The sequence below is a fragment of the Oryzias latipes genome, chromosome 16 (genome assembly GCF_002234675.1).
Source record: "Oryzias latipes chromosome 16, ASM223467v1".
NCBI lineage: Eukaryota > Metazoa > Chordata > Actinopteri > Beloniformes > Adrianichthyidae > Oryzias > Oryzias latipes.
The window spans coordinates 20,251,289-20,279,067 of NC_019874.2; the positions used below are offsets into that span (position 1 = coordinate 20,251,289).

The following is a 27,779-nucleotide window of genomic DNA, read 5'->3' on the forward strand; positions in this document are numbered from 1 at the left end:
TTTCAGCCTCTTTATCTTTTTACAGCATGAAACTACTGTAATTGAATGTATGGGATTCACACTCACAACTGCAGATGCCCTCGACAAACTCCTTCAATCCTCCTGAGGGTATGACTGTGACCTATCATGAAAAGAGTATTACTTTAGCTCCAATTGCTAAAGCATGACTTGAATTTCAGTTATAAATTCCAGCCAACAGTGAGCTCTACTGCGGTTCTGTTACAGAATCTATAAAATACTGGTCAGCAGAGGTGATAAGTTTGCTACTTTAGGAAAACGCATGTATAGATGGTGAGTGGTTATATGCTGCTAAATTATGCCATAAGACCAGCCTGGTTTGATTAGTCATACAGGAGTCTTTATTTGTTTCTATTCGATCTTCTTGCTTTGCTTTCAGCAGTTGCACTAAAAAAAAAACATTAACCTGAAATCAGTGAAAATTGAAACTGAGTGGGTGAAATACAAATATTTTCCACAGTTGTCGCATTCAACTGGCCGTGTGGGCGGCCGTGGTGCAGTGGTAGGGTGGTCGACCCATGATCATAAAATTGCAGGTTCGATTCCCACCTTGCACGCCCATGTGTCGAAGTGTCCTTGGGCAAGACACTGAACCCCACCTTGCCTCTGGTGCGAGGTCGGCGCCAGTGTGTGAAAGTGTGTGTGAATGTGACTGTAAAGCGCTTTGGGCCTTCGTAAGAAGGTAGAAAGCGCTACATAAGTATACGCCATTTACCATTTAGCTGTATATTAACCTATTTATGTCATGTTAGAGATTAAAGAAAAATACTAGGAAATTCTAACCATTCAATTCATAGAATTTGTACTTGTTGATCTGATTCTTTGTTGATTTTGATTCATTTTGAATGATCCAATTAACTGACCTAACCCTGCAAAAAAAATTAGTGACTCAGAGAATTAATACCTGGTACTGAACAGTGCAGGTAAAGTATTCCAGACTACCACACTGTATGGTCACATGTCTGCAAACCTCCGTGTTTCCACACATTGGACTGGAATGACGATTTGATCATTTTTTTACTGCATGTGTGTTGTCCAGTGTGATGACACTTGGTCGTTTTTACATTATAGCAAATTAAACTTACCATAAAATATATCCTGTATCGATATAATCGATTTATTTCCTTTAGAAATAATTTTTTAATAGCCTAGGTTGATTCGATCAGCAACTTGCCTCAGACAGATCAATTTGGTTGGACCATAGAATAAACAGATTTGTCGATTAAATCAATTAATCATTACACCCCTATGAAACACCTCAAAAGAAAATGCATAGTAAAGTTAAGATGGGATTTACGAAAAAAACAAATTTTCTGTTTTTCTATATTTTCCTGTAGATAAAAAAAAAGCAGAGCAATGCATGAACTATTTGTCTTAAGTTCTGTTGACACTGTGAAGAGGCCAGTGAAGAATCAAAAAATGTTCTACATTTTATTTAGCATGCCTTTGTGTTAAAGAATGGAAAGCAAATTGTTGCTGCTTACAGAAGTTTTCAGTTAAAGTTGTGCTGCAACATTGTCCATTGAACTGCTCTCTTTTAAATAAAAGTTGTAATTTGTAAAAGCAAATCTACATGGTTAGGCTTTTTGAAACAATATTTTAAATGTTCTTGTGAACAAAAGTTTAATTTTCATGGTTGCAGAGCGGAAGTTTTACAGATTCCCCTTCTGGTCAGTAATGAGTTGGTTAAAAAAAGCAGTTTAACATTATTTAGGTGAAGAAATGTGGTAGCTTAAACACAACTGAATCTTCAAACCACTATGACTACAGCATCTACACTGCAAGTTTTTTCATTTCACCTATAATTTACTCATTTTTATGTAAGATATGATAATAAAAAATGACTGTCACAGGTCCTCAATTCATTTTTGCTCTTGTGGATGTTATTTTTGAAGAGTTCAAGCTGGTTTTTCTGCATATAAATCATGTTACACAATTGTTTTGGGAGAAACACAAAACATTCCATCTAATGGCTGCGTTTGGTGAACGACAGGTGAACGGACCCACTATGTTGGCTCCAGAAGAGAAACTTTAAGGTGGACGGAGAAAATCTGAAGTGAAAGTGATGGAAAAAAAAGTCAAACTAAGTGTGGCAATCATTTAAAAAAAATGTTGCTGTGGGAAGTTTGCTCCTCATCCTGCTTAACCTGCTACTGCAGCTTTAGTGTCAGCCTGTTAGTCATTATTTCCCTCCTTAAAAAGAGCTTCTTTAGACCAAAAAAAGCTGTGAAACATTGATTCAGCTGAATGACACTGCACACAGTGCAAACACTCAATAGAAACCTGCATCAAAAAGTGATCTGCTTTGGGCAGCAGGATGCCTCTGGTGAAGCTTCTTGATCTTCATGTGGAGCATCAGCTCCCTCCTCTCCCTTTGCCTTCATTATATCAAGTCTGGCATTTGCTTTCAATAAAGCCTCAAATGTTCCCCCTAGAAAAAATGTTCCCAAAGTCAGTAGGACTCACCCTAAATAAATGTCACAGCCTACTTTAAATTTGACAAGTTTGAACGCTTTCTCTGTGCTGAATCCACCTCTTTGGCTTTTTTCCTCCCAAAAACTTGAATCTGGATGTGTTATCCTAATTTCCCAAGAGTTCATATTTTAATCTTCATGCATGTGCTGCTTAAATAGTCTCCTAAAATTTTAATAAGTGCTCTTAACATTTTCTGTTTAGCCACTGAAATGAATCAGCCAGTGTCATTTGTCTCCACAAATTGCTTTGTCGTGGCTTATTCTGATCTGCTTTGGACTTTGCTTTTTATTGATGAGAAAAAAAAGCAGATCAACCATTTTGACCTCGTTATGTTTTTACCACAGACTGCATGAAGACGTTTTCATGCAAGGCAGAGAAAATGGGTGCATTTGGAAAATATAACTTTCATTTTCATCATCTCTCATAAGATTTCCATATTTTGTTTTCCAGCTTTACTGCAAAAACTGAATTTTGAAAAAAGTAAAAATGCCTTTTTTTTGAAGAAAAAATGTCTTATTTTCTGTTTTCGAAGAAAAAAATAATCTCGATAAAGTTTTTCCAATGCAAAATTAGAAAACACGTTTTATTAACTACAATTTTTTTCTTAAAATAAGAATTCTTGTTAAGACCATTTTTCTTAACATTTGATTTCGGATGATTTTCTTATTTGTTGAAATTTATCAATGGGATAAGAATTTTTACTTATTTCTGAGGGGCCTGTTTCACGAATCTAAGAATAAAAATATTTTTTTTGTTATAAAAAGTAAAAGTTTATAAATGCCTCTTTCGAAAACTCGCTGAAAAATTTAAGGCTTCAGTGAGTTGCAACCCGTGGATTCAATTAAATGCTTTTTATTGTTGTCTATGGTTTTTAAAAAAATGACTTTTTTTCCCTATGCTCTTTAAAGAAGGCAGTCATACGGATATTTCAGACAATGCCATCCATGGCCATAACATCAAGCCTCCTGTCTGAAAAAAATCCCTTTTTTCAGGAAATATATATATTTTTTTCTAATATTCCTGTCAACGCTGATAGGAGGTTTTTGTCTTGTGACCTTGTAATAAAAACGGGCAGGATTTTCTTGCATTTTCACTTAAAAGGCGGAGTTATTCTTGTTCTCACCATTTCATGTAAAAACTCAAAATCTAACATTTGGAGATAGGAAATTTTGTTTGCTGAACATGGATACTGTTTACATGTTAAACAGTAAGGGTGTAACGATTATTTGTCTTAATATACATACATACATATATATATATATATATATATATATATATATATATATATATATATATATATATATATATATATATATATATATATATATATATTGATCTATCTATCGATCTATCTATCTATCTATCTATCTATCTATCTATCTATCTATCTATCTATCTATCTATCTATCTATCTATCTATCTATCTATCTATCTATCTATCTATCTATCTATCTATCTATCTATCTATATGTACTGTATGTACATGTATGTACATGTATGTACTGTATGTATGTATGTATGTATGTATGTATGTATGTATGTATGTATGTATGTATGTATGTATGTATGTATGTATGTATGTATGTATGTATGTATGTATGTATAGTATAGTATATAACAAAGTATAATGATAAAGCAGGTTTGGGATAATCAGCTGCAGCCCATTGTTGTTGTTATTGCGCCTCCACTGTCACAGTTACGGTAACTCTTTCCCATTCCCGCAGCTCTCCTGCTGCTTCGCTCTGCTGCTCTTGTTGCCTGGACCTCAGTGACGCGGTGCCGCTGGATTTCATTGTTATTCATTCACGCTCTGCGTCTTTTTCCTCGCTTTTAACCTTTTTTTGGTGGAAAAGATCTCCATTGGCGTTTTACAGCTTTCTCCTCCCTCTACCGGCTTCCTGGGATGTGTTATTATTAGTCTGTTCTTGCCGAGCGTCAGATCATCAGTCGGCGTTAAGACCTTAAGGCTTTAAGGTTAAGATTCTTATAAATAAACAGGGTTACGTCATCGGGACGGAGTGCGCTTTGCGCTGATGTTTTCCTAGTTTACCAGGCCTCCACGTTTCCATTGATTCTGCTTTAGGAAGAGCATTCCCCGCCCGTGTTCATGCCAGATCTGCAGCGTTTCAGTTTTAAATACCATAGCATGAATCCTTTGTTGGGGGGCAGCGCTCATCTCCAACAGCACCAGCAGAGCCCGTCGCCCGGACACCCGGATTCCCCCTCAGGCCTCCTTCCCGACGTGGTTTTGGGAGGACCGGACCCGGCGTCTCTGCTGCTCGGTGAACACTCCGACCCGGGGCCTGATCAGCTGGGGCCCGACTTCACCGCCCCCTCCCAGACCCTAGCCTTCCTCCACACGGGCAGCACCTACCAGCACCGCGCAGTGCCGCACCCCCCCGCAGCCATGGCCCTCAGGAACGACCTGGGATCCAACATCAGCGTCCTCAAAACCCTCAACCTGAGGTTCAGGTGCTTTTTGGCGAAGGTGCACGAGCTGGAGCGCAGAAACAAGATCTTGGAGAAGCAGCTGCAGCAAGCTCTGGATGCCAACAAGGGCTGTCAAGGTGGATGCTGCGAGAGCAAGGCGCACACCCAGGAGGCTGCTGTGCAGACTGGATTTGTGGGGACCATCCCTCTCAGGCCCGGCTCCCTCCCTTTCCACAACACCAACAACTCCGCTCGGAGGCCAACAACATTGTTCACACCTCCACTCACCTCCAGCCATCCACCAGCAGGCACAGACAGTTTGGGCTTCACCCAAACTAATCCAGTCATCACCATCAGCCAGTCCTCTCCGTGTGTGGACTCTCCAGGATTTGGCCCCACCAAAACAGCTCAAAGTAGTAGCACAGGCACCAACCCTCCCCCACGGTTCCTTCCAGGGACCATATGGTCCTACAACCACAGCCGAAAGTCAGGCTCTGGTTCAGAGCGGCTGACCAGCCCTGGAGTGTCCTGGGTGCACCCGGATGGAGTAGGAGTCCAGATTGACACCATCACCCCTGAGATCAGAGCCCTGTACAACGTCCTGGCTAAAGTGAAGCGGGAACGAGATGAGTATAAACGCAGGTAAATGGATTTAAAGCTGTTTATGACATTCAGGAATTGCTTCCTAGTTTCTGTGATTTGTGGCCTTCTTCAGAGGAGCCGGCATCTCTGCAGAGCAGCTTTACATCAGCTGTCTCCTGCAGCTGCCAAGTCAGCACAAAGCCTGTCTGCCCTGCACCTTCAGCTCGGTTGGCATTCACTCCATGTCTGACCACAGAGGCAGGTGCTGCTGCCACAAATACACCCAAAAGACACTTCACCAACTATAAATAAGCACAATGAAGGTTAAAGCTAGGAAAAACTGATGGTTGCACAAGAGCATTTTAAAAATGGTATTGTTAGGTTCAGTAATTAATCTCAAATTACATTTTCTAGAGTGAAATTTGATGTGAATTAAGTGGTAAAAATGAGCCATCATGATAATAATGAAAGGTTCACTTGTATAATTCAGTGTTGTTATGATTTAAAAACCACCTTTGTGTTTGGTAGGATGGAATGTGGCATTTCTGCAGTGATTCTTCACATTTTAATGCTTTGATCTCCAGGTTATAAGGGTTTTCTAAAGGAAATTATATCTTTTTATTAGAAAATAAGGAGCTCACATTGAGAAACTGAAAGATTTTAGTTTTCCTGGATGACCTTGGGAAGCCTCAGCATATTCATTCCTGCATTCTCCCATATTATGCACTAATGAGCGGTCATGCATTCTTCATAGAGGAGATTACAGTATAGAAGGTCCTTTGTTGATGAGGCAGAGCTCAGATATGAGGATTCTGTGGACCAGAATTATGGTAGCTACATAGACCTGTACATTAAACAGTTATATTTTTTTCAATCCAGACACGTTTTTTTTTTTTTTACCAAGTTTCCACTCATCGTTGCTGCCCTTTCCCTCCCTGTGTCTCAGTGCAGCACTTCCGCTTCCTCTGACGTTTTCTTCTGCTGCACAGCTTCTCTCCCCTCCACTCTGCCTCTGCAATGCACCATGCACTTGAATGCACTGACGTCTGGACGTCAGCTTGCAGAAAAGGTGCACGTGTGTGTTTTTGTTTTTCTCCTCACGGATCCAACGAACATGTCCGCCGACAACAACGGCCCCTGTGTCATGAGTCAGATTCTTTCAGATTTAGGACTCCCAGAGGGCCTCTGCGTGCCGCAGAATTCTGCATTTCTAACAGCATTTCTATGTGAGACTGCTGACTGGTGCACGGTTCCTCCCCAAAGCACGCTCAGCTCTTAAATGGATTAAAGTTTGCAGCATGCAAATTATAAGTCAGAAACGTGCGCTCACATGGTCTGGTCATATAGACCTACCTCTTTTTAAATGAAATGTGCATTTAGTTTGTAGTTTTTTTGTTTTATTGGTTCCTTTGTTTAAAAACAATATATATTGACAGGTACAGAACAATGCTCTAACTTTTAAAAGTGTTTTTTTAAATTGTTGTAATTAGCAACATTTTGAAACTAGCCAATATGACACTTTTAATTTGTATTTAATTTTCAACTGCCAACTAAGTGTCAGATGGGCTACAATCAGCCTTTTGATGAGCTGCCTTGTGATTCAGCTGCTGCTTTTATTCTGTAAAAGAATGTCCAGAAGAGCTTTTTGATATGGATCATGGCAGAACATCCACAATGTATGTTTTCTGGAGGATATTTAATACAAGAAAAGGTATCTGTCTCCTGCAGCAACTCCCATCACGTCTTTTTCTAACAAAACACGTCCTCAAAACTTACATTTATATTTATAAAGGAGGTTCTTTAAAGGTATTTGACGTTAAACTATTTCAAAAAATCATGTAAAAGTCTGATTTGTTTTTTCAGGTGGGAGGAAGAATACACGATGAGGATGGACTTTCAGCAGAAGATCGCAGACCTTGAAGAGGTAAGAGAGACACGGATGTTGCTTTCAGTCTCCATGAACTCAAACGACCCAGAATTTCTGTTTCAATCAAAACTATTTCCTCAGTGTGACTGGAGCTGAGCTGTTGCTTGTCAGCAGTGTTCAGCATTCTGCAACAGTGTTTTTTTTTTTTTTTCAGCTAGCTTTAATTTTCCTACAGATAATCCTGCAGTGCTTTGTGCTGATCAGAAACGCTGAGCCCACTTTTCTCTGCCAAATGAGCATCGATACAGAAAGAAATCTAAGATAAGACAAGCGGGTTATGGTTCTGCCTCGTGTGAGACACTCATCTCACAACCTAAGATGGACATTCTTGTGTTTCCTGACATCGAGTCTGCTGTCTGAGTTCTGTGGTTTTCTAGGTTTCCTGTATGTTGAAGTGCTGCATTGCTAGGAATCTTCAAGTAACCTAATTTAGGAGCTTGCACCCAACTGCAGACCACAAGTAGCAAAACATTTGAAACTTAGGAGTTCTTGACCAGCTTTCGTGGATTGATGATCAGTCCAGCAAGGAAATGAGAGCTCTTCCCCCTGCAGGGCATGTATGTCATCAGGGCCCCATGTTACTGTTTAGAATGATTTCTTTCTGCTCTGCTGCTAAAAGCTTTCTTCCTCTGAAGCCTGCTACTTGCATACTATACGTCCTCTCAGAGCATGTTTGCAATGAAGATTCCCGTTTCACGTGTGTTCTTTATGGCCTCTTTGATCGGAGCAGGACCTGCAGGAGAGTGAAGGCTGTCAGGACGAGCTGGCTCACAGAGTGCAACAGCTGAAGACAGAGCTGGTTCTTTTCAAAGGCCTCATGAGCAATGTGAGCCCACACCGTCACATAACATCTGCTGTAGCGAAAAAGCCAAATAAGCTGAATAATTACAGAAAAAGGGGATCTAATTCTACAGATCCTTCATAGTGTGGTTTGGGTTTCTCTTTTTCCAGAATTTGTCTGATTTGGACAGTAAGATCCAGGAGAAAGCCATGAAAGTAGACATGGACATCTGCCGCAGGATCGACATCACGGCTCGCCTGTGTGATGTCGCTCAGCAGAGGAACTGTGAAGACGTCATCCAGATGTACCAGGTTCCTGAGCTGAAGGTGGATGGAGACATTTGCCTTTTTACGCTGTTTCCAGTAATGAATATTGATTGTGTTGCTTTAATCTTTTACACCTAATCTTGAAAATGTCTCCTAAGGTTCCCAACCCCCAGTCAGCCCTGAACTGCCGGCGTAAGCAAACCCCGCTGTCTTTTATCGGGAGCGAGTGTGACGAACCCGTCAGCACCTCTGAGAGCGATGGAGGCGGGGTTAAAGAAGAGGAGCACTTTGGGTCATCGGCCAATCAGATCAACGAGGAGATGCAGAGGATGCTGAACCAGCTGTAAATGATGAGGCCTTACAAAATAAAATAAAAAAACGTTGTTGTTTTTTTGTTCCCGCTTGTGTGAGTGTCCACTACACATGTGCTTTTGTGTTCTTAATTCAGGCGGGAGTGCGAGTTCGAGGACGACTGCGACAGCCTGGCTTGGGAGGAGACGGAAGAGACGCTGCTTCTGTGGGAGGACTTCCCAGGATGCACTCTGCCTCCAGACCCCACTCACCCACCAGTAGAGGTAAGCGGCGGCCACACAAACCACCCCCAGCTTATTACGGTCATTTGTATGCTAAATTTGAGGTATACCTTCATAACAAACTCTAGATAATAAAAAAAATCCTTAAATGTTGCTTTTTGCTGTCTGCATGTTACTTTGTTAAACAAAAGAGAAAAGGAGCAGGAAGCGTGAACAAGACTCACTGAAAATAGATCCAACCGCAATGGTTTTGACAAAAACAACCTCTCTAGATGACCACAAAATCTGATAACCAAGGAATACGCAACATTTGGTCAATTTACACATACTCCACAAATCTGAGCATCTATGTTACATGTTTCAGTTCTTAATCAGACTTCTTGTGATATTCAGGATTTTTTTGTCAATTGTTTAATCTGTGGTCTAGTATTTAAGTTTAGCCACACCCATAATCTGTGTTTTAGGGGTACAAATCTGCAAAAAATAAACTATAGATGACAGTTGGATTTCTTTTACTCATTAGGAGATGTAAATAAGCCAAATTAATCCGAAATAAGTGTAAAAAAATTGTTTTCTCTTAAGCTTTGACAGCATTTTAATGTCTCTGACTATCAACTATCAATCAGCAGACTTCTATAGAATTATTTTCTCAGTACTTCTACAATCTCTTTTTTGAGAGAATGGCTAATATTTATAATTGCTGTAAAAAGATTACTTTTAGACATTGTTTTGAAAATTGTTTGCTTATGCACCAACTTTGTTTCGCTCAGGTTGTTGTATTTAAACGTGAATTTCTTTATATTTCTCCGCTCAAACCCTAACTAGCTCTAATATGCAAAGTCTGTGATGACAGTGTAAGGTTTCGGATTTTCAAAAAGATTAGGATTTCAAACAACTCTCTTTTTTTTTATTGTGTCATAAAATGTTGAACCCAAAAGAGCAAAACAGTTTTCTTCTTTTAGTCAGTTAGCCTTTGGAGTCTAAAGGAGGGTTAAGGATCGTATAGCCAAGGACACTTCAGGACACCTGAGCACGCTGAGGATCAATATGTCTGCTTCCTGAGTAGCTTTTGTTCAAGAAGGTCTCCTTCCTCCTGTGAGCCGTACTGTAATTTTATTTTTACCAAGATAAAACAGCAATAAAAGCACAAGCTAAAATCTATGAAATTTCAGAGTTGGGAAAATCCCAATAATTATAGCCAGGTAAAAAGTGTCTGCATCTCAATCCAAGTCTTTAGGTTAGATTTGAGTCATGATTTGAGAACAGGTGATTTGTGCAATAAAAAGGCAGCTCTGTTCCCCTGGGTTTGCGTTAGTTGTTTAACTCAAAGCCAGCTGAGCTGAGAAAGACAATCAATAAAAACAAGTATTGCATACATTGGCACATATTTTTTAGAATTCAGAATAGTAGCTTTTTAAACCGTCTGTGTCATGTCTGTAGGGTTTTTGCGGAGCAGCAGGTTTGCATCAAAGTTGATAAATCACAACAGGATTGTACACACAAACACAAACACACAGGTTTTTTTTTTGTACCTGGTGTTTGTCTCCAAGTATTGCATGTAGGCATTTGTTGTGCAGAATTTGAACAGTCTGATATCATTTGAAGGGACAGCCGGTGTTGGTCGGTGAAATTGGAGTAGACGAGTATTTTAAACAGCGGGGTTGATTTGGTGTCTGCAGGGCTGAGAAGTTAGTAGGCCTTCATTCAAACTCACAGTGTTTTTCTTCTGTCTGTTTCTCTGCCAGGAGGACTGTCTGGAAAAAGTGATTAATGATACAGAGTGCCTGTTCAAATCCAGGGAGAAGGAATACCAGGAGACCATCGACCAAATTGAGGTTGAACACATCTCTGAGTTTTCTCATTTCCTCATATAGCTGGACTTTTTTCTGATTCTTGCTTGGATGTTATAGTTTTTTAGTCTTTTTAAGCAATACTTGCCTTTTAATGTACAAACATGCAGAAATTATGACACATATTTATCAAGATCCAATACCTTTATGATTTTATTGCTCTCCTCTTTTAATTATGACACATTGTGCATGTTTAATAGTTCTATTTTCTCTTAACAGAATATGGATGTTAAGCCCCACACAAGTGGATGTTTTCTTTTCTCTCATTCACTGCATGTCATTGCATTGCATTTAAACCCAGAGTGTTTGTATTCTGACGGCAGCTGGAGCTGGCCACGGCCAAGAGTGACATGAATCGTCATCTGCACGAGTACATGGAGATGTGCTCCATGAAGAGAGGTCTGGACGTCCAGATGGAGACCTGCAGGAGGCTCATCACACAGACTGGAGACAGGTATGCCCTCTTTACCTGTAGTTTTAAAATGTCATTTGTTGTGTCCTTGTGAATTTTATGAAACATTTCATTGGCCAAAAAATATTGTTTCTGAGCATTTAAACACTTCTTGCAGTTTTTTTTTTTTTTACCATTTTGTTGTATTTTGGTATTTTTTTTTTTACCATTTTGTTGTTTTTCTTGGTTTTCTGATAATTTTATTTGTTGAGTTTTCAGAGTTTCCAATCTTGTTGATACGTCAACGGTATCCTCAGCAGTCACAGCTTGTGTGTCATTATGTCAGACTAATAACTGGGAAACTCCTAAAATGATCTTTTAAATGACTTATTGGTTGGAGTCATGTTTTCCAGTCTGGAAGTTTCAAGTCTTGCTGTGAAATTCCAGACTAAGATTTTCAGCATAATAACCCTGTATTTGTTTTGTGAACTCAGACTAAAAAAACAAAAGAATAGTTTTTTCTTCATCTCATGAAAAAAAACCCCGTGATATTGGAAATTGGAGTTTGGTTTTTAGTGAAATACAAAACAACTGTGGCTGTGGTTTGTACTTCTGAATAAGATGAACAAGGTTTATCTTTTTGCCAGACTTTTTCTTCATTTTATTTCTGGTCTTCAAACAGAAAATTCACGCTACTTTTGATGTATTTCTATTCTATGTGAAAAAATGAAAGGCATTTAACGGCAAGAAATTGTTCATGAAATAGTTCATTTGCATTCAATGTTCTTAAGAGGGCTCATGAGGGCTGTCTTTGCAAAAAGTTTGGACACCCATGCAATAACTAAAATGTTTTTATTCTCAAAAACGTAACAGCTGTATCAACAAACTTCTGAATTATTGCATCACTTTGGCTTAAGTACATGAAAAATAAGAGACCCGTCTGACTTCCTGTGTGTGTTTCTCTTTTGTGTAGTCCTGCTGCGCCCACAGTGGCAGAAGAGAACGATCAGAGAGGAAACAACAAGTCTTCGTCTCCTCAATCTGCCCTCTCAAGTTCTGGGACTTCTTGACATCCTCTCACTCATACAGAAGCTACCATCCCTCTATGACTCTCTGCTGCAACAATATACAGTCCCACACCAGGGCAACACAAACAGAGCAAGCGCCGTGTTTACATTAGAACTATTTTCTCTTTCTGAACCAGACATTTCAATTTGGAAACTAGTCTAAGAAATCCCAAAGTGAATGAAGTGATAACACCAACATAAACAGTAGGCTCTCTATTCATAACGAGGCGGCTAGACTCGTTTATATTACACAGAATCAGACATTTCAGGAAGTAAAAAATGAGCATCTCAAGGTAATTTATAATCTGCAGTACGGTCACTGCAAGGTCCACTTTTCTGTAAACAAACAAGCAGGGGTCAGAAAAGCCAGAATGATAGAGAACTTTTGGGACTTAAGTACTCTGTGTTGCACGACTGGGTAGTTTGGACTTAAATCTGTAAATACTAATCACATGTAAAGTCTATGAAAGACAGCACCTTATTGCCTTGCAACTCCTTTCCCAGTTTACTTTAACTCATCAGACAAAGACGTACATCTAAATAAAACACTTCACGGCTATAAAGTAGATGAGAACGTGTGTACTTTCCTGATCAATCATAAAAATGGAAAAAATACGATTTGTGTTTATAATGAGCAGTATTATAAACATAGAAAAGTATGTTTGTCGAGACAGTAGAAAAAGCTGCAACCCTTTGTCCCATTTTATTATTTCTACACTTATCTTGACATTGATAAATTTATGAGTAATAGAAAAACAGCTAAAATCTTTGTGTCTGGCTTAATAAGAAACTGTCACGAGCTGCACGCTTTCTCCAACTTTCAGGTGCCAAGTCAAACTGTCAAATCACAATTTTTGGAAAGATCCGGAAACATCAATAACATCCAGTTCATTAGATGCAATAAAATAATAGTTATGGGCACAAAATAAATCCATAAGCAGCTTTCCATTGAAAAACAAGTACCGTCTGGCATGAAAAGTGAAGCAAACATTTGCTTGAAGTTGATTTTTCAAAAGGATGAGTGTTGAAATTCTGCTTGTGAGGATGTATAGTCACATAGCTGCTTCCATTCAAAACAAATCATCATTAAAAGATGACGTAGAGGCAAAATAGACGTAAATAGTGCAAGAATTTCCAGATATGCTATTTTCTTAAAAGACATAAATATCAGGTATGAACATTTACAACACAACAAAGCCTCACGGTTGTGTTTCTATAATATTCAACACTGAATATTTGAGTCATCACGCCTATGTCTGGTGCAGTGACATTACCCTCTGCCCTACCTAATCTTGTCTATAGCTCACGTTGTCAAAAGTGAAAGAACACAGACTCTATATGGCAAAGTTCACAGATATTCAGGAGGATATAAGCCGGAGATTTGTCTTTTTAAGTCTGAGGTTTATGGATGCATTGAACGAAGACATGAAGATAGTTGGTGTTAGAGTAGAAGATGCAGAAGACAGGGTTATAGATGGAGGACGCTGATTTGCTGAAGGCAAAACCCAAAAGGAAAACAAGATCTGCACGAGTGGGTCTATGAGCTCTATGCTGAAAAAGAAAGAATCGAAAAATATCGCAAGCTAGCCACTGAGTGCCAAAATAAAAGTCAGGGTTGTGACTTAATAGTAAAATCAATAATTCATGATAGAAATAAGACATATTGTAGGTGTGGATGCTGCTTCACTGAGGTGCTTTGATGTAAATAGATAAAGCTGTTTTTGAGCCTTTCCATATAGAAAAAAAACTGTGTGAAGCATACAGACTGATCATTTGTAAATATCCACAAAAGGTTGCGACTGTGGAAATGAAACCCTGTATTTCCATTTGGGGAATATAGCCCATTCTTCATTTTTAGTTTTAGATTTATAGTTGTTTTTTGAGCACATTGAGCCACATCTTTAGAACTATTTGTGAACTGCTGGTTGTCGTCACTGATGGAGAACCGTCATTGCTATGGTAACGAAATACTATGTAAAAATGTGTTCTAGGCTTCTTCTTAACTCTCATCTCTGTGGTTTGTTTCAGTCACAAGTACAGGAGGACATTTTTCCTCTCATGCATGCGAGGGTGTTAGAATCAGCTGATCTGAGGATTCCTTCCTGTGTTTGAATACAGAAGAAAGAGTTCAGAGAGCTGTTGTGGGAGACAGAAACCCCATTTTCCTTTCCTGCACTGAGCGAGTCACTATGTATGCATGTGCCGGCGAGTCTGCCTGTGACTGTTTTTAAATAAGACTTTTACCGGAACACATGCACAACATAGAGAAGCATGAATCAGAACAATTGGACCTTCTTTTCTTCATTTTCCAGATGACGTGTTAGACTGAGCTGCCTCAGATTTTTGGTTAACCATTAAAATGATGTAGAAAGCCCAATTAGGCCCTTTTTCCACTTTCTTTATGAGTGTGCATCGTTACAGGGTAAAGTCGATTTTAAAAAAATAACTCAAGTTTAGGAAATCTTAGCAGTGAAATGCTTCTGCTTTAGCAAGACGGCTCTACAATGGCTTTGAAACGTTAACGGAAATATAGCTTTGAGTATATCAATGTGTTTAAAAGCAGCACAAGGAGACTGTCCAAAGCCGAGCAGCTGAAAAACAAAAAACTGAGACACGGTAATGTGATTATTCTGAGCTCGACAGTTACCTCAAAACCATTTTAAACACATTCTGTCACGAAACAACAGAGTATTAGGAACTCCAAAATGTGTGACTTTGCATTACGACAGTAGTTTTTTGCTTGAAGGCTTCATCCCAGAGCTGCAGAATGTAACCTATAAAGAGAGACTGAGAAAATAAAAGATGCAACTGTGCAAAAACCACGTGTGTGACTATTTTTGGATAGAATCCTCTGGAAGACTTTTTGGGGTGATGCAATGCAACAAACATTTGCACATCTAATTATAAGTATTAGTATATTCATGATGGTTTCAAAAATCTATGTTTAAGACATTGCTTCAGCGACTTATTACATACTCCGATTATTTCTCATCTGCGCTTGATAGACAGGGCTCTTAAACGGAAAGACTTGAGGCTTTGATGCCAGTCAGAGATCAGTTTGGTCTGTGCACACTGAACGTGCACACAGCTGCAAACCTGACATGGTGGGCGGAGCAGACTGGAAAACAGGAAGATATAACCAGGTAAGGAAATAGTGACACAGATGATGGGTAGAGTGAGTGAGAGGAAGAAGAATGAGAGACAGGCACACCTTGTGGAAACTATCAAAATAATAGAAGAAAAGCAGAGGGAACGTCAAGGTAAAGGCTTGTATTTTTCATTCTTGTAACATGAGAAACTCAAGAGTATATCAGTGTTACTTTCTGGGAAGCGCCATTATTCAGACGACCCCTTTAATGCGCACATTTATAAGAGCGCCTAACTTGTTTTCCTCCCACAGAATGGGGTTTGTGCAATACTTTGTGGCTCTTTGGTTGCTGGGTGCAGAGTTGGTTCTCACCTTTCCCATGGTAAGAGTCTTATTTGCAGAAAGTAAAAATTAGTGAGCAAATTGTATGTTTATATGAGCCTGACCTATGTTACATTTCAGGACACAAGTGGGGTGGACAATCAGGGGTGCATGATGTGCTCTCCAGGTAAAAAAAAAAAATGCTTCTCATGAAGATTTATTCATTTTAGTTTTTTTGTGTGTGTATAGGTAGGTATTTGTAGGTATCCATCCTGCCTCGTTGTCGCTATATCTAGTCTGTTTTTTCTCCTTCCACATCCTGATGGTAAGGTGCAGTTCGCTGTACTGGTAGCTGGTGTGCAGCAGTATGACCACATCCTTCATTATTATGCGCTCTGGGCCTGCAAGCGTACTTTTTTTCCCACTGCCATCCGGTTGTTCACATTTACTTTTCTCTGTTGTGGCAGGGACGTTTCAGAAGTCTTGTGCAGAGTGTAAGCCTTGTCCTCCCGGCAGCTACACTTCAAATCGGAACCATGAAGACAGTTGTCATCCCTGCTTCAGAGATTGCTCACCAAGTAAATCCTTCCTTCACATCTCAGCTTTATGTGTCTTTGTCATGGCAGCCATGGTGCACACAAACCCAAATGTCTGATTTAGTCAAACTTCCTAAAGTCAACCTGATTTTCTTTTGCTCAGGATACCACCTGAAAGTGGTTGAGAACTGCACAAGGACTTCCGATCTGAAGTGTGAATGTGAGCCTGGTTACAGGTGCATTGAGAAGGTGCCGCACTCTGAAAACTGCAGACAATGTCAAATAATAATTGGTAAATGCAGATTCCATTCAGTACTTTTCTGTTTTCCTTTGGTTGGTTGTTTTGCCGTCAGAGGAGACAAACGTGTGTTCTGTGATTAAGAAATTCAACTTTGGATTAACTGTTACATTTGTGTTATCTTCTCCTAAAATAACAAGCCAGGAAGCAACTATAGCCTTGAATTAAAAGGCCTAAGTAAAAATATGCCATTGCTTTTACATCTGTTACATAACACAAGAGTTTCTTTTTAATCTTAGTCTACAAATGGAGTATTCAAAGAACTGCAACTCTAAAACGTCTTTCCAGTGCCCTCCAGTGGTTGGAACCGGCAACTGCTCCATCAGTAAAGAGCTGTCAGAATGGGTTGTGTAGGAGAGTTACTGCTGAGGGTTTAGACAATGAGTGGAAATTGACAGGAATAACAATGTGAAATGAAAAGAGGCTCCAGGCCAGAAACAAAGGCATGACCCCCACAGCTATGACCAGTGTGTTGAAACATGAACCTTCTGGGCAGCCCAGGCAGTTAATTGACCTTTAAAATGATCTCATTTAAATGTTTAGAGTAAAAAAGGACCAGTGGGAGTTTCTTTGAGGTTTGCTTCTCTGAAATCTGAAACCAAACTTGAGATGTTTTTGCTCTGCAGTCGCGACGACTCCAGGCAAACTGAAGCAGGTGCCTTTCCCTGGTTTCTCCAGTCAGACCAAACCCTGCCAGTCACCCAAGTGAGTCGTGAATTCTTCTGAAACATTCAAGAGAAAACACCATATCAGTACAGAAAAAGGATGAAGTCATGTAGCAGTGAAATAATTTAAATGAAGTAATTGGAAACTTTTGCCTGTCTTTGACATTTTCCATTCCTGTCTCACACAGCTGTGGCCTTCAAGCAATCACAACAGCGCGTACCAAAATAACCACCTCATCAGGTGAGAGAGAAGAAGTGCGATAAGAAAATACAATATTCTATGTTTTAAAGCTAGAAAAATAACATTTACATACATAAACAAACCACACTGTTGCTTCTACCCTTAGCAGAAAGTCGTACACTTGAGATTTATTTTATCAAATATATCTGAGTTTAGAAAGTACACTATAGACCTTGTTCGAGTAGTATAGGAATTGTACATTACATTTTAAGTTTATAACAAATAGTGTATAAAAAGTAAAATTCCAATATTCTGTTTAACGACATATACTTGTAGTGCACTTAAATAGACTACTTTTTGAAAGGTATGGACATATTCCATCAGAATCGAGAAAATACTCAGGATGGTTTGGTATTAATGTGTCAGAGAATGGCTGCCATTTTTTCATATTCTTTGAAAAAATTTTTTAAACCTAATGTCTACAGTCATGTTAATCATTAAAATATATCCAGAACATAACTGCAGGGTGTAAGATGCTTGCAGGTAAAGCAAACATGGAGCGCCACAATCAAGTGGCTGGAATAATATACAGTGGTAGAGAATGAGAGGGCAAAGATCCTGTGGGACTTCCAGATCCAGACTGATAGGATGGTAATGGCGAACCAACCAGACATTGTAGTGGTGGATAAAGAACAGAGGAAAGCCGTTGTGGTGGATGTGGCAGTGCCAAGCGTTGGGAACATCAGGAAGAAGGAAAATGAGAAACTGGAGAAATACCATGGACTCAGAGAAGAACTGGAGAAAGCCTGGAAAGTGAAGGTGACAGTAGTGGCTGTGCTAAGCCACTCCTCCAAGCTGGAAGATACAGCAGATACCTGAAAAACCTCAGACCTCTCAGTCCAGAAAAGCACAGTGCTAGCAACAGCTAAGATACTGCAGGACCCTCAAGCTCCCAGGGCTGCGGTAGAGGACCCGAGCTTGGGTGACAAACTACCCGCTGAGGGTGAGAGGGGCGTTTTTGTATATATATATATATATATTGCAATCCTCGTGTTTTACAAACTACATTGTTTAAAAATGTGTAAATGAAGACAGAGGAAATGCGGAGTAAAAGGCTTTTGCAGAAACCTATAAAATTTCAAATTAATGTAAAACACTTACAGATTAGATGGTAGTGGCTGGATGGCTCAGTTGGATGCATGTAGGACAGGCGCATGGAAAATGCGGGTTCATTTCCCAGGGGGCGCGCTGAGCTTATTTCACTGTGGGTCCTTGAGACAGACCCTTCACGCTACAGCCTAACTATGTAGTGGGTCATTTAGGGTCTGTCTGTCAGGGTGTGTTACGAGATCATGTTCTTCACTTTTAGCTGGACATCAAGAAGTGCAGAGTATCTTTGTTTTCTTTTACAAAGCTCACTCATTAAATAGAAATAAGCAGGGTTTTTTTTTCATTTGTATTTCAATCTTAAAAACTACAACCTTCAAAAATGGATAATAAACAGAAAACAAGCACTCCCGTGTTTCTGTGGGTGTCAGAGTTTTCATATTATTGTTGCAGAGATTTCCGTTGCAGTCTTTTACCCTTTCTCTTTTTTTTCTGTTTTCCAAAGGAAACTCTCAGCTTGCAGTCATCTTGTCTTCATCTGTTTTCCTGGGATTTGTGGCCTTCGTCATCATGCTCTGCATTTATCGCCCTACAAATGGGAAATGCTTGAGGCAGAGTAAGTGGAATTTCAGGTTGATTTCACCTCAAGATAGTGACGGAGTTATTACCGTTGTTATACGAAATGAGTAGATATGTGTGGTTGTAGATGAATACCTTCCAGGATGTCTGACTATTTCTGCTTCATGTTTAATATGCAACCTGTATCATCTTTGTGTAAAAAAGATCATTTTTATTTTACTCATGATTCAAATCCTTTTTTTTCCAGCCATTACTAAGTTATGCAATGAGGTATGTATCTTAGGAACCATTTACGTTTTGCAAAATGTGTCATTTGCCTGCTGCAAAAAACTTACAGTCATTTACCTCTGCAGAAACGGAAAGATATATCTCAGACCCCCAGGGACTCTTATACTGCAAGGCAGCAGCCCCCCTCAGCAGCCAATCTGGGTACTGATGAGTGAAACAAAAACTTTGACTCAAATAACTGGTCATAAAAAAAACCAGCTAAAAGTCACATCTGTGGTTGCATTATGAGTTGTCCTGCTTTTTTTTTTTTTTTTTTTTTTTTACAAAATCACGTATAAGAACAGATTCCTTGTCGTCTTCCATGTAGGTCCAGTCCACGTTCACAACCCGGGTACGGTCATCTTCAGCTTGCTCAATCAGTTCACGGGGCAAGTTGGGCCGACCATCGGTGGGAAGAGAGCTGAGAGAACAAGCAATGAGGAAGAGGAGGAGAGAAACTGCCCCGTGTTTCATCCCGCATCTTCACCCAGCATTCACTTCTCGGAGGAGGAGAGGAGTGGAGAGGTGGACAACGTATTCTTCCCCTCCCAGGAGCACGGAAAGGACTGCCACGTCTCCAAAGAGGAAGCATTTGTTGGGAAGCCATGACTTGCTACACTTAGACTGACCATTAAAAAAAATCACTTGAAGGAGGGACTTCTAAAAGAGCAGAAACAACAGCCACAGATGGGAAAATGAAAGTTTCGAGGATCACAACTGAAAACAACCTGCAAGTTCTGGGAGAAAAAAACTGCACATAAGAAACTCTCATTTTTATTTTAAGTTATATTTAAAAATACATTACTTGTAAATATTTTTTTTATTATACTTGAATGTTAGAGATTAAAATTGTGATATTGAAGAAAAAAAACGGTGAGGAAGAAAAACATGTACTTTATAATTAAATAAACCATTGTTGAAGTGAAAAAGTGCAGCATTTATGTGCTTACATACATGTCAACAGTTTATTTAAACTCATTTTCATTCTAAAAAAGTTTCCAAACCATTCATGGGGCCACTCTCATACACATGTACAGATATATATTCTGTATAATATATACAGATACATTTAAAAAACACTTAAATATCATTAAAATTGTGTACCTCAGTACATACTCATTTTTAACGTCAGACTGCATCTGTCGCAGTGTCCTCAGTTTTCCTCGTCTCCCAGATTTGTAGTTACAGTTTCATCAACCCATTGTAATACATTTCTTTTAAGGAAACACATTCGTCTCCGACCATTTGAAATCTTCAGCAAGATGGCCTGAAATGCCACCTGCTTCCATTTTTCTACAGCAGTATTCTGATGTTTTGCAGGTATTGTGTGTGGCTATAAAGTCCCTCCGAACACAGCACGCTCCACTCCGCGCTCTAGTCTCTAACACATATGTCAATGCACTGCTCACATTTGCCACACGCTTCCTGCACAGGCTTGGGCATGTCTTCGTCTTCTGCTCGTAGAGGTTTTTCAGCATGTTTGTCAGTCACAATATAAACTGACAATGAAGAGAACAAAGAGTTTTTAAGAATTAGTTTGAAGCACAGGGTTACAATACAGTATATTTTTCTTAAACAGTAAAAACACTACCCAAACTTACTCCTTTACTGTCTACTTACAGTTCCTGACAAAAACAGCAAAAGTGTTTTTCATCCAGTAAAATGTATTTTCTTTTTTACCTTTAGCAAGTCTTATATGTTTGGCAACATAATCTTTTTTTTAATTATAGGTTTCCGTGATGTGTAGGCTCTTATAATTATACGGCGTGCATAAAGGGGGAAGAGTTATACCATGGATGCACCAACCTTCTATATATGTGACATGACTGCTGTGCCACAATGTGTAATAATGTAAAAAATTTTAATCTGGAGTTTTTTTGTTTACTATGTATTGCAATGAGATTAGTCTCTGCATGACAGACTTTTCTTACCTGTGTGGGTCCTCATCCACTGCAGAAATGGCTTCATTTTTGCTACAGCCAAGAGTGCAATTCCAAGACACAGAAGGCTAATTATCACCAGGAGAAGGACTGTATCTGCAACAATATGTATAAGCGGGAGGATTATTGCTGCGCAAAGGAAGAGTGAAATGAGTCCAGTGGCATATAATCCAGACTGACTTTACCTCTGACTTGATGAGGGGCCTCCTCAGGTGTGGCTGGGTCCACAGCTTTGGAGGCTGGAGGAAAAAGGTTTTTGAAAAAACATTGTCAGATCAGAAGAAGTGTGACACATCATGGTTTAGATTGGTCAAAAGGGAGGTTTTTAAAAGATCAGTTGCATTTTCAACACCAAGAACATGATTTTTTATTAACTCCATCAGTATTTGAGAGACCTGTTTCTGTAGTTACAGCTGACGCACTTCCTGTGAAACTGGCCCTTTAACCCTTGTGCTATCCTAGGCACTTTACCATTGGGAGTTGGGTCATCTAGACCCACTAGAGAGTGCGATGAACCTTTTTTCTTCAATGATTTGTGATCTTCACTGGTGTCCATGGATTACATGAAATCTTTCCACCTTTATCCACCTTTGTCATGGTAGGGAGAAAACGTCAATGTAAGGGTGGGGTCATCTAAGATAGCACAAGGGGTTAATCTGTCGAAAGTCTCCTTTCTGGTACTAAATTGTCATGAAGTAAATAAATCCACAACTGTAGAGTAGTAATTACTCCTGCTTTCTATAAAAGCAATGACAACCATTTAAAAGATAAAGTCCAGAAAATTAAAAAAAACATTCAGCTTCATGTAAGAGCACAATGATGATCACATTTCTGATGTGCAGAAGACAAGCTGCAAGATTTTTGTGGTAAACAGTAAATCATGAAAGTGCACAACTGTCTACTGTAGGACTTCTATCCACACTTTCATCTGTGGTTAGAAACAAAAAAATCTCGAGTTTAAGCTAGGAAATATTGTGGCTATGGTTAAATGTGAATGTAGTTTTTAAATTCACTGCAACCTCAGAGTTAAATTAAAAAAAACTTTACGATTTAGGTTTCATAAAGAAATCAGACAATGCAGTTATACTAGTGTTCCAGGGGCCAGTGCTCAGTGTGTTATTCCACCCAGTTATGTCACAGAGACTCTCTAAAATACATACTTCTCAAATGTTTGCATTAGTGTAATATAACAATGTTATCCACCATGCTAAGGCGAGGCTAGTGAGTTCTAACCCATGGTGTAATTTCCTGTTTTGGCACATCCATGCAAACTAATAGTGTGATTATATATAATTAGCTCATTATTAACGACCTTATCCTTTCATTAAAGTAGTTTTCATAAAGTGTTGTACTTTATTTTGAAATATTTCATTTCCAGCAAAATGCTCCATTTTTGTGGAGGATATTACCAAAATATAAATGTTTTCTTCCATAAATCAACTTAGTTTTAACATTAATAGACATAAAAAAGTCTGTTACCTCCTAAAAGAGCAAACTATTGGAATATTTACTGTATAAAGGTTAAGTGAAGAGCTTTAGGTTTCACATTATATCTAGAGTTCTAATGGGCTGAGTGTTCTCTACTCTTTTGATACCCAATTATTCTTCTACTACAGTAATGTTAGTGGGTCATATTTGGCTAAAGGTGCAGAGTGGGTGCGTCTCACCTGTAGTGAACGGAAGAGAAATCGGTTTTGTGGTCGGGGTTACCAGCACACACTGGGTGCAGGCCTGGTCTTTGCATCTGTAGCCTGGATTGCTGTGAGTGGAATTGCATTTAAAGTTGTTGCCCCTTGTTGAGACGTTATTCCCCACAGGACTTTTTCCCATGTTCTTCACCGTGTTGGCTGGAAGGAAAAAGAAGAGATCATTTTAAACGACAGAAATGTTTCAAACACGTCTCATACGTGGAAAAGTCCTGTGAGACCTGACATGAACCTGAAAAAGTTAAATGACTCAGACTTTTTAAATTTGAGTCAAAACAGTTATATTTATAGTTCTTCCTTGACATTAGGCAGTTCGGTTTATTAGTCAGGTATATGACTTCTTTCAAATTGATAAATCAACTTATTTACTTATCAATAAAATAATCTGATGTGACACATAAGCAAACAGGCAGCGTTTAAAACTTCACAAAAAAAAGAAAATCTAAAAAGGAAAAGTATCCATTTTTGACCAACAATATCTTGTTAATTGTCTGAAACTGGTCAAACTGGCTCAAGATGATAAAACTTTTAACATCTGAGAAAAATTCCTATTTCTTTTGGCGAAAGTTTCGTCTATCTGAAAATGTATGAAGTTCAGATAAAAACAGATGCCTGGTAAGATCAAGGTATGACATTTTTGCGTGGGCTCATCCTTTCCCTCATTAGTTTCCATGCATGTTAATTGGCATAAAGCCTGTAAAAGCCTTGTTTCTGATCTTTAAACACCTACTTTTGTCTCTAAGATTCTCTTTTTTTGAGATTCTCCTACCACAGTAATATTAGTGGGTCATATTCGGCTAAAGGTGCAGAGTGGGTGCATCTCACCTGTAGTGGACGGAGGAGAAGTCGATTTTGTGGTGGGGGTTACCAGCACACACTGTGTGCAGGCCTGGTCTTTGCATCTGTAGCCTGGATTGCATTTGCACACGGTGTTATGAGTGGAATTGCACTTAGATTTGTAGTCCATGTTGGCTGAAAGGAAAAAGAATAAGAGATTCTAAATTTGATTTGATTCACATATGTGTGATTTGTTTCATATATACGTGAATCAAATCACACACACATATATATATATACTTTTAGCAATAGCAGGAAAAAACAACATTTTTATGGTTGGATGCAAATGTTAAATGACTGAAATGTAGAGAAAACCAAAATTCAAATTTTGCCAATTCAGTTTTGCACCCAAAAACATCACAGAGAATTGCAAATCTGCACTCAATTCTGTGCCAAATATTTTCTTTTTTCCGCTGACATTTCGAAATAAGCAGAGCAAACAGTTTTCTGCTCACCTATAACTGTACAGAGACCAGACAGAAAATACAGGAGATGACATTTGCATCTCTTTCCGGTGTTTATGACATTTTAGTGTTTTTGTCTTCGTTTCCACTGACAGGAAGATGGTCGTCTCTTTCAACCTCCCTCTTTCTTGGTGGGCTGTTAACTGACGGTTTTTAATAGAGTCTCTACTGCAGGATCCCAAATTATCACCCACTTGAGCTTTTGCAGAGATGGTTTCGTAGACCCCTCTCAGCTCATCACATTCATACTTTTCTGATTGTTGATGCTCATATGGGAAATCCCCTCACAAACGTGTTCCTCTGCAAAGTTCTCTGAACTCAGTCTACAGACTAAGTTGAGTAACAAGTGACTGTCTTTGCGTTTTTTAAGGTTTTCATGTGAAACTGGTCAAATCTAATGGGCACAGATGAGTCACTCACACACCAGACTCAAATTCAGAGTCATAGTTCACGCAAGCAGAATAAACACAGACTCAGGATGAAGCAAAATATAAATCAGCTGGTAGTTTTTCTTTTTTTAAATCCATTTTTAATCCTTTAAATCGCTAAATTTAAAACCTCTTCATGTCTTTGACCCGATTGTGATCATTCAGTTGCATGACCAATATAAAGAGTTGATTATAAGAACTAATCAGATTTTGGTCGAATTATGACGTCATACACTTGAAAGACATTGAAAGACATTTATTTGACTCATCTTGAATGTCTGAGAGGCCATTCTCAGGAAAAATAAATGTGATATGATTTTCTTTTTTTAAAACACATAGACTGACAGAGTCGGATTTTAAAACTCTTCTAAAGTTCTCAGTCTTCAACATAACAATCAAATGGTAACTATTCATTGTGTGCATGAGAGCAAAAAAAAAAAAAAAAAAAAGGAAAAGGGTATTAATAGCATCTGTTCAAGTCCAAACCATATTTATGTGCAAAAATGCAAATGCTACCTGCTAACTTGAAATATTTGTGTTACCTTTTGAACCCAGACCCAGTACAACAAAACTGATATGATGTGGCAGCTTCTACAGTACTACCAGGGACACATCTGCTTCCTTCTATGAAACCAAGCTGTCAATGAGGTGACACGTTAACAGGAAAATGAGTAAGCTAGTACAGCTATGACAACCGATGCCTGATTCCAGAAAGCTATAGTGGGATTTTGTAAACCTAACAGATAAAAAAATGGGGTAGGTATTCACAGTCATCTTTATCTTTGTACAAAAATCTGTACAAAGGTTTTCATCCACTGTCATACTCCTTCATTAGGCTCATATTAGCCCAACAGTGAAACAAATGAAATCTAAATCTCTGATCTGGTGCATATTATTACTCCATAATTTGTATGCACAGAATAAATGTAAAAAATAGAAAAAAAATGTATCTGTAGGAGGAGCACAACAATTACTCAGCAAGATATCCAACATGCAGCTAAATGAAATTGTTGATAGCTGCTTCATCGTAGGAAAAATGCCATGTCACAGATTCCTGATTCTAGACTTTTTCTTAAGGTAAACTGATGAATAGTTCCCCCTCACAGTTCAGTTTTCCTTTTTTAAAATATGTTCTTGACAATTGTATAAAAGAGAAAAATATCATTTAGGTGTGCAGTTTTTCAAATCATACATCTTCACACTTGTTGCTGACACATCCTGAGTTCTCTTAAAGGTGTAAATGTACTCACGTTTATTGCAGACTTCACAGACTTTGCAGCTAAGATCCACATTGTAGTTATCAGAGAAACGTTCGCCCTCACATTGGATGCACTCAATCCCGCAAGTGCGTTGGTTCCGAGATCGCTTCATTTTGTGACCTAAAGCACACAAAAGGATTTGGTGGTTGTACTCTTGACGGCATCAAAAACTAACCCAGTTTGGCGAGAACAGAGAGGTCGTACCTGGCGGACACTTGTCACAGCAATGTTTGGGCTTATCCAAAGGCCAAGCATATTGTTCCTCATTACACTGAAGGGACGCTGTATACGAAAGTACACTGAACCCACAGAGTAAGAAAAAGATGAAATAATGGAGTAACTGCATCTGTGAAGCATCAAACAAGAGGAAGAGGAGGAGGAAGAGAGAAAGGAGAGAAAAGATTAGCAAATGTGTGACATGCAGCTTATATATATGTTCTAACCGGCAAGGAAAGAGCAAACATGGACATCTACAGAGTTGCTGTTATGTAATATTTAGATCTTTCATAGAGAAACTATAACAAATAAGCAGGTGGGATACATCAAGAACTGGTGATTGTTTTCTATTTTTACTGATTAATATCACAAAAATAAGAAAATAATATGAATTCTACAATGCTTTAAAATGAAACAAGAAATTTCTGTAAAAGTTTTATCTAAAAATGTGTAGATGAAATACTATTGTCTTTACTCACTGTGGAGGAGAAGATAATGCAGTATGTTGCCTGGGACCCTCTGACTGTCTGACTGACACCAGCATGCAGGGGATTATTCTGAAAATGTCATTTAAGTCATGACTCATTATGAAACCGGCATATTTGCACTCTTACTCTGTCTTGGTCTTTGCTCTAACCCCCCTTGGTGATAAGCTCAAAAGCATGTCAGCAGCCAGCGTCTTCTTCTTTTCATCTTTACTCACATTTCATTCAAAAAGTAAACTTTTTGCTCCTGGTATCTTTTTACATGTTATTCTAAGGGACTTATTTGCTTCATGTCATTTCACTTAAGTGATCACATCTTACTAATTTAAGTCAGGCATGTCGCTGACACTATTGGCAGTCAAAGCGATTCTCTGAAGAGATGACCAAACATATACCGCCAACATGTAATTTACACAAAGATTAACATGACACGCTGCAGTTAAAAATGACAAATGAAAAGTGTCATTATAATGTTGAAAAAACTGTTCCTCACGCAAATCTGATATATACCACAGTCTGACTCACGAAACCAGTTTTCTTTTAATCAATGACTCATACTAACACATAACAAAAAGTAGAAAAGGCAATGACGAGTTGAAAACTGCCTATTAAAATAGGGTGAAGGACGAACGTTTGAGGTGAACAAGTTCAAAGTATTTATCAGGAACGACCGGATTTAGTCATATCTTCAATACAATAACCATTTTAAACTCGCCTCCTTTGTTTCTTAGTAAAAATGTTTAAACAAAAGTTTTCATTTTTGTCAGAAAGAATACCATCACATACACTTTCTAGACTCGACAATACAGGTATGCCGGGGTATTTATTCAACTGCAGAAAACATTTTAATGTCTATTAAACCTGGATCCCTTCTGTTAGACTCCTTTAATTGACCAACGGTGGATGTTTTCTTCATATTTATTATTATTTTTTCTGATTTTAACACATATTAATTGGGTATCCTGTTTTTTAAACAATATATTCACTTTTCTTAAGCAACAACTTAATTTTGATTTCTTGTTGTTAGTCAATGCATAATGTACTTTTTATGTATTTATTATTTTTAGTCGTGTATTTTTACT

The 27,779-nt window shown here is 38.7% G+C and overlaps 3 protein-coding genes across 4 annotated transcripts; 2 read left to right on the forward strand and 1 right to left on the reverse strand.

Annotated features, from left to right (window-relative positions):
- Positions 1–4,190: 4,190 nt before the first annotated feature.
- Positions 4,191–15,139, forward strand: iffo1 (intermediate filament family orphan 1). The gene is made up of 9 exons (XM_011485438.2): positions 4,191–5,565; positions 7,369–7,429; positions 8,163–8,258; positions 8,384–8,539; positions 8,638–8,822; positions 8,928–9,054; positions 10,758–10,847; positions 11,186–11,316; positions 12,227–15,139. Exons 1-9 carry the CDS (start codon positions 4,601–4,603, stop codon positions 12,321–12,323), a joined length of 1,908 nt encoding a protein of 635 aa, XP_011483740.1. The 5' UTR covers positions 4,191–4,600; the 3' UTR covers positions 12,324–15,139.
- Positions 15,140–15,344: 205 nt separating this feature from the next.
- Positions 15,345–20,224, forward strand: LOC101169637 (tumor necrosis factor receptor superfamily member 4). 2 transcript variants are annotated; one of them, XM_020710621.1, is made up of 11 exons: positions 15,345–15,463; positions 15,721–15,790; positions 15,871–15,916; positions 16,197–16,307; positions 16,429–16,557; positions 17,190–17,268; positions 17,417–17,469; positions 19,022–19,132; positions 19,343–19,365; positions 19,449–19,524; positions 19,691–20,224. In XM_020710621.1, exons 1-11 carry the CDS (start codon positions 15,360–15,362, stop codon positions 19,969–19,971), a joined length of 1,083 nt encoding a protein of 360 aa, XP_020566280.1. In that variant the 5' UTR covers positions 15,345–15,359; the 3' UTR covers positions 19,972–20,224. The 2 variants fall into 2 exon arrangements, with proteins under 2 accessions (XP_020566280.1, XP_011483741.1); XM_011485439.2 differs by lacking the exon at positions 15,345–15,463 and adding an exon at positions 15,474–15,580.
- On the reverse strand, positions 20,121–27,122 carry ltbr (lymphotoxin beta receptor). The gene is made up of 8 exons (XM_011485579.2): positions 26,692–27,122; positions 26,201–26,342; positions 25,988–26,116; positions 23,834–23,980; positions 22,970–23,149; positions 21,488–21,541; positions 21,294–21,398; positions 20,121–20,861 (listed from the first exon to the last, which is right to left on the reverse strand). Exons 2-8 carry the CDS (start codon positions 26,340–26,342, stop codon positions 20,737–20,739), a joined length of 882 nt encoding a protein of 293 aa, XP_011483881.1. The 5' UTR covers positions 26,692–27,122; the 3' UTR covers positions 20,121–20,736.
- Positions 27,123–27,779: the final 657 nt, after the last annotated feature.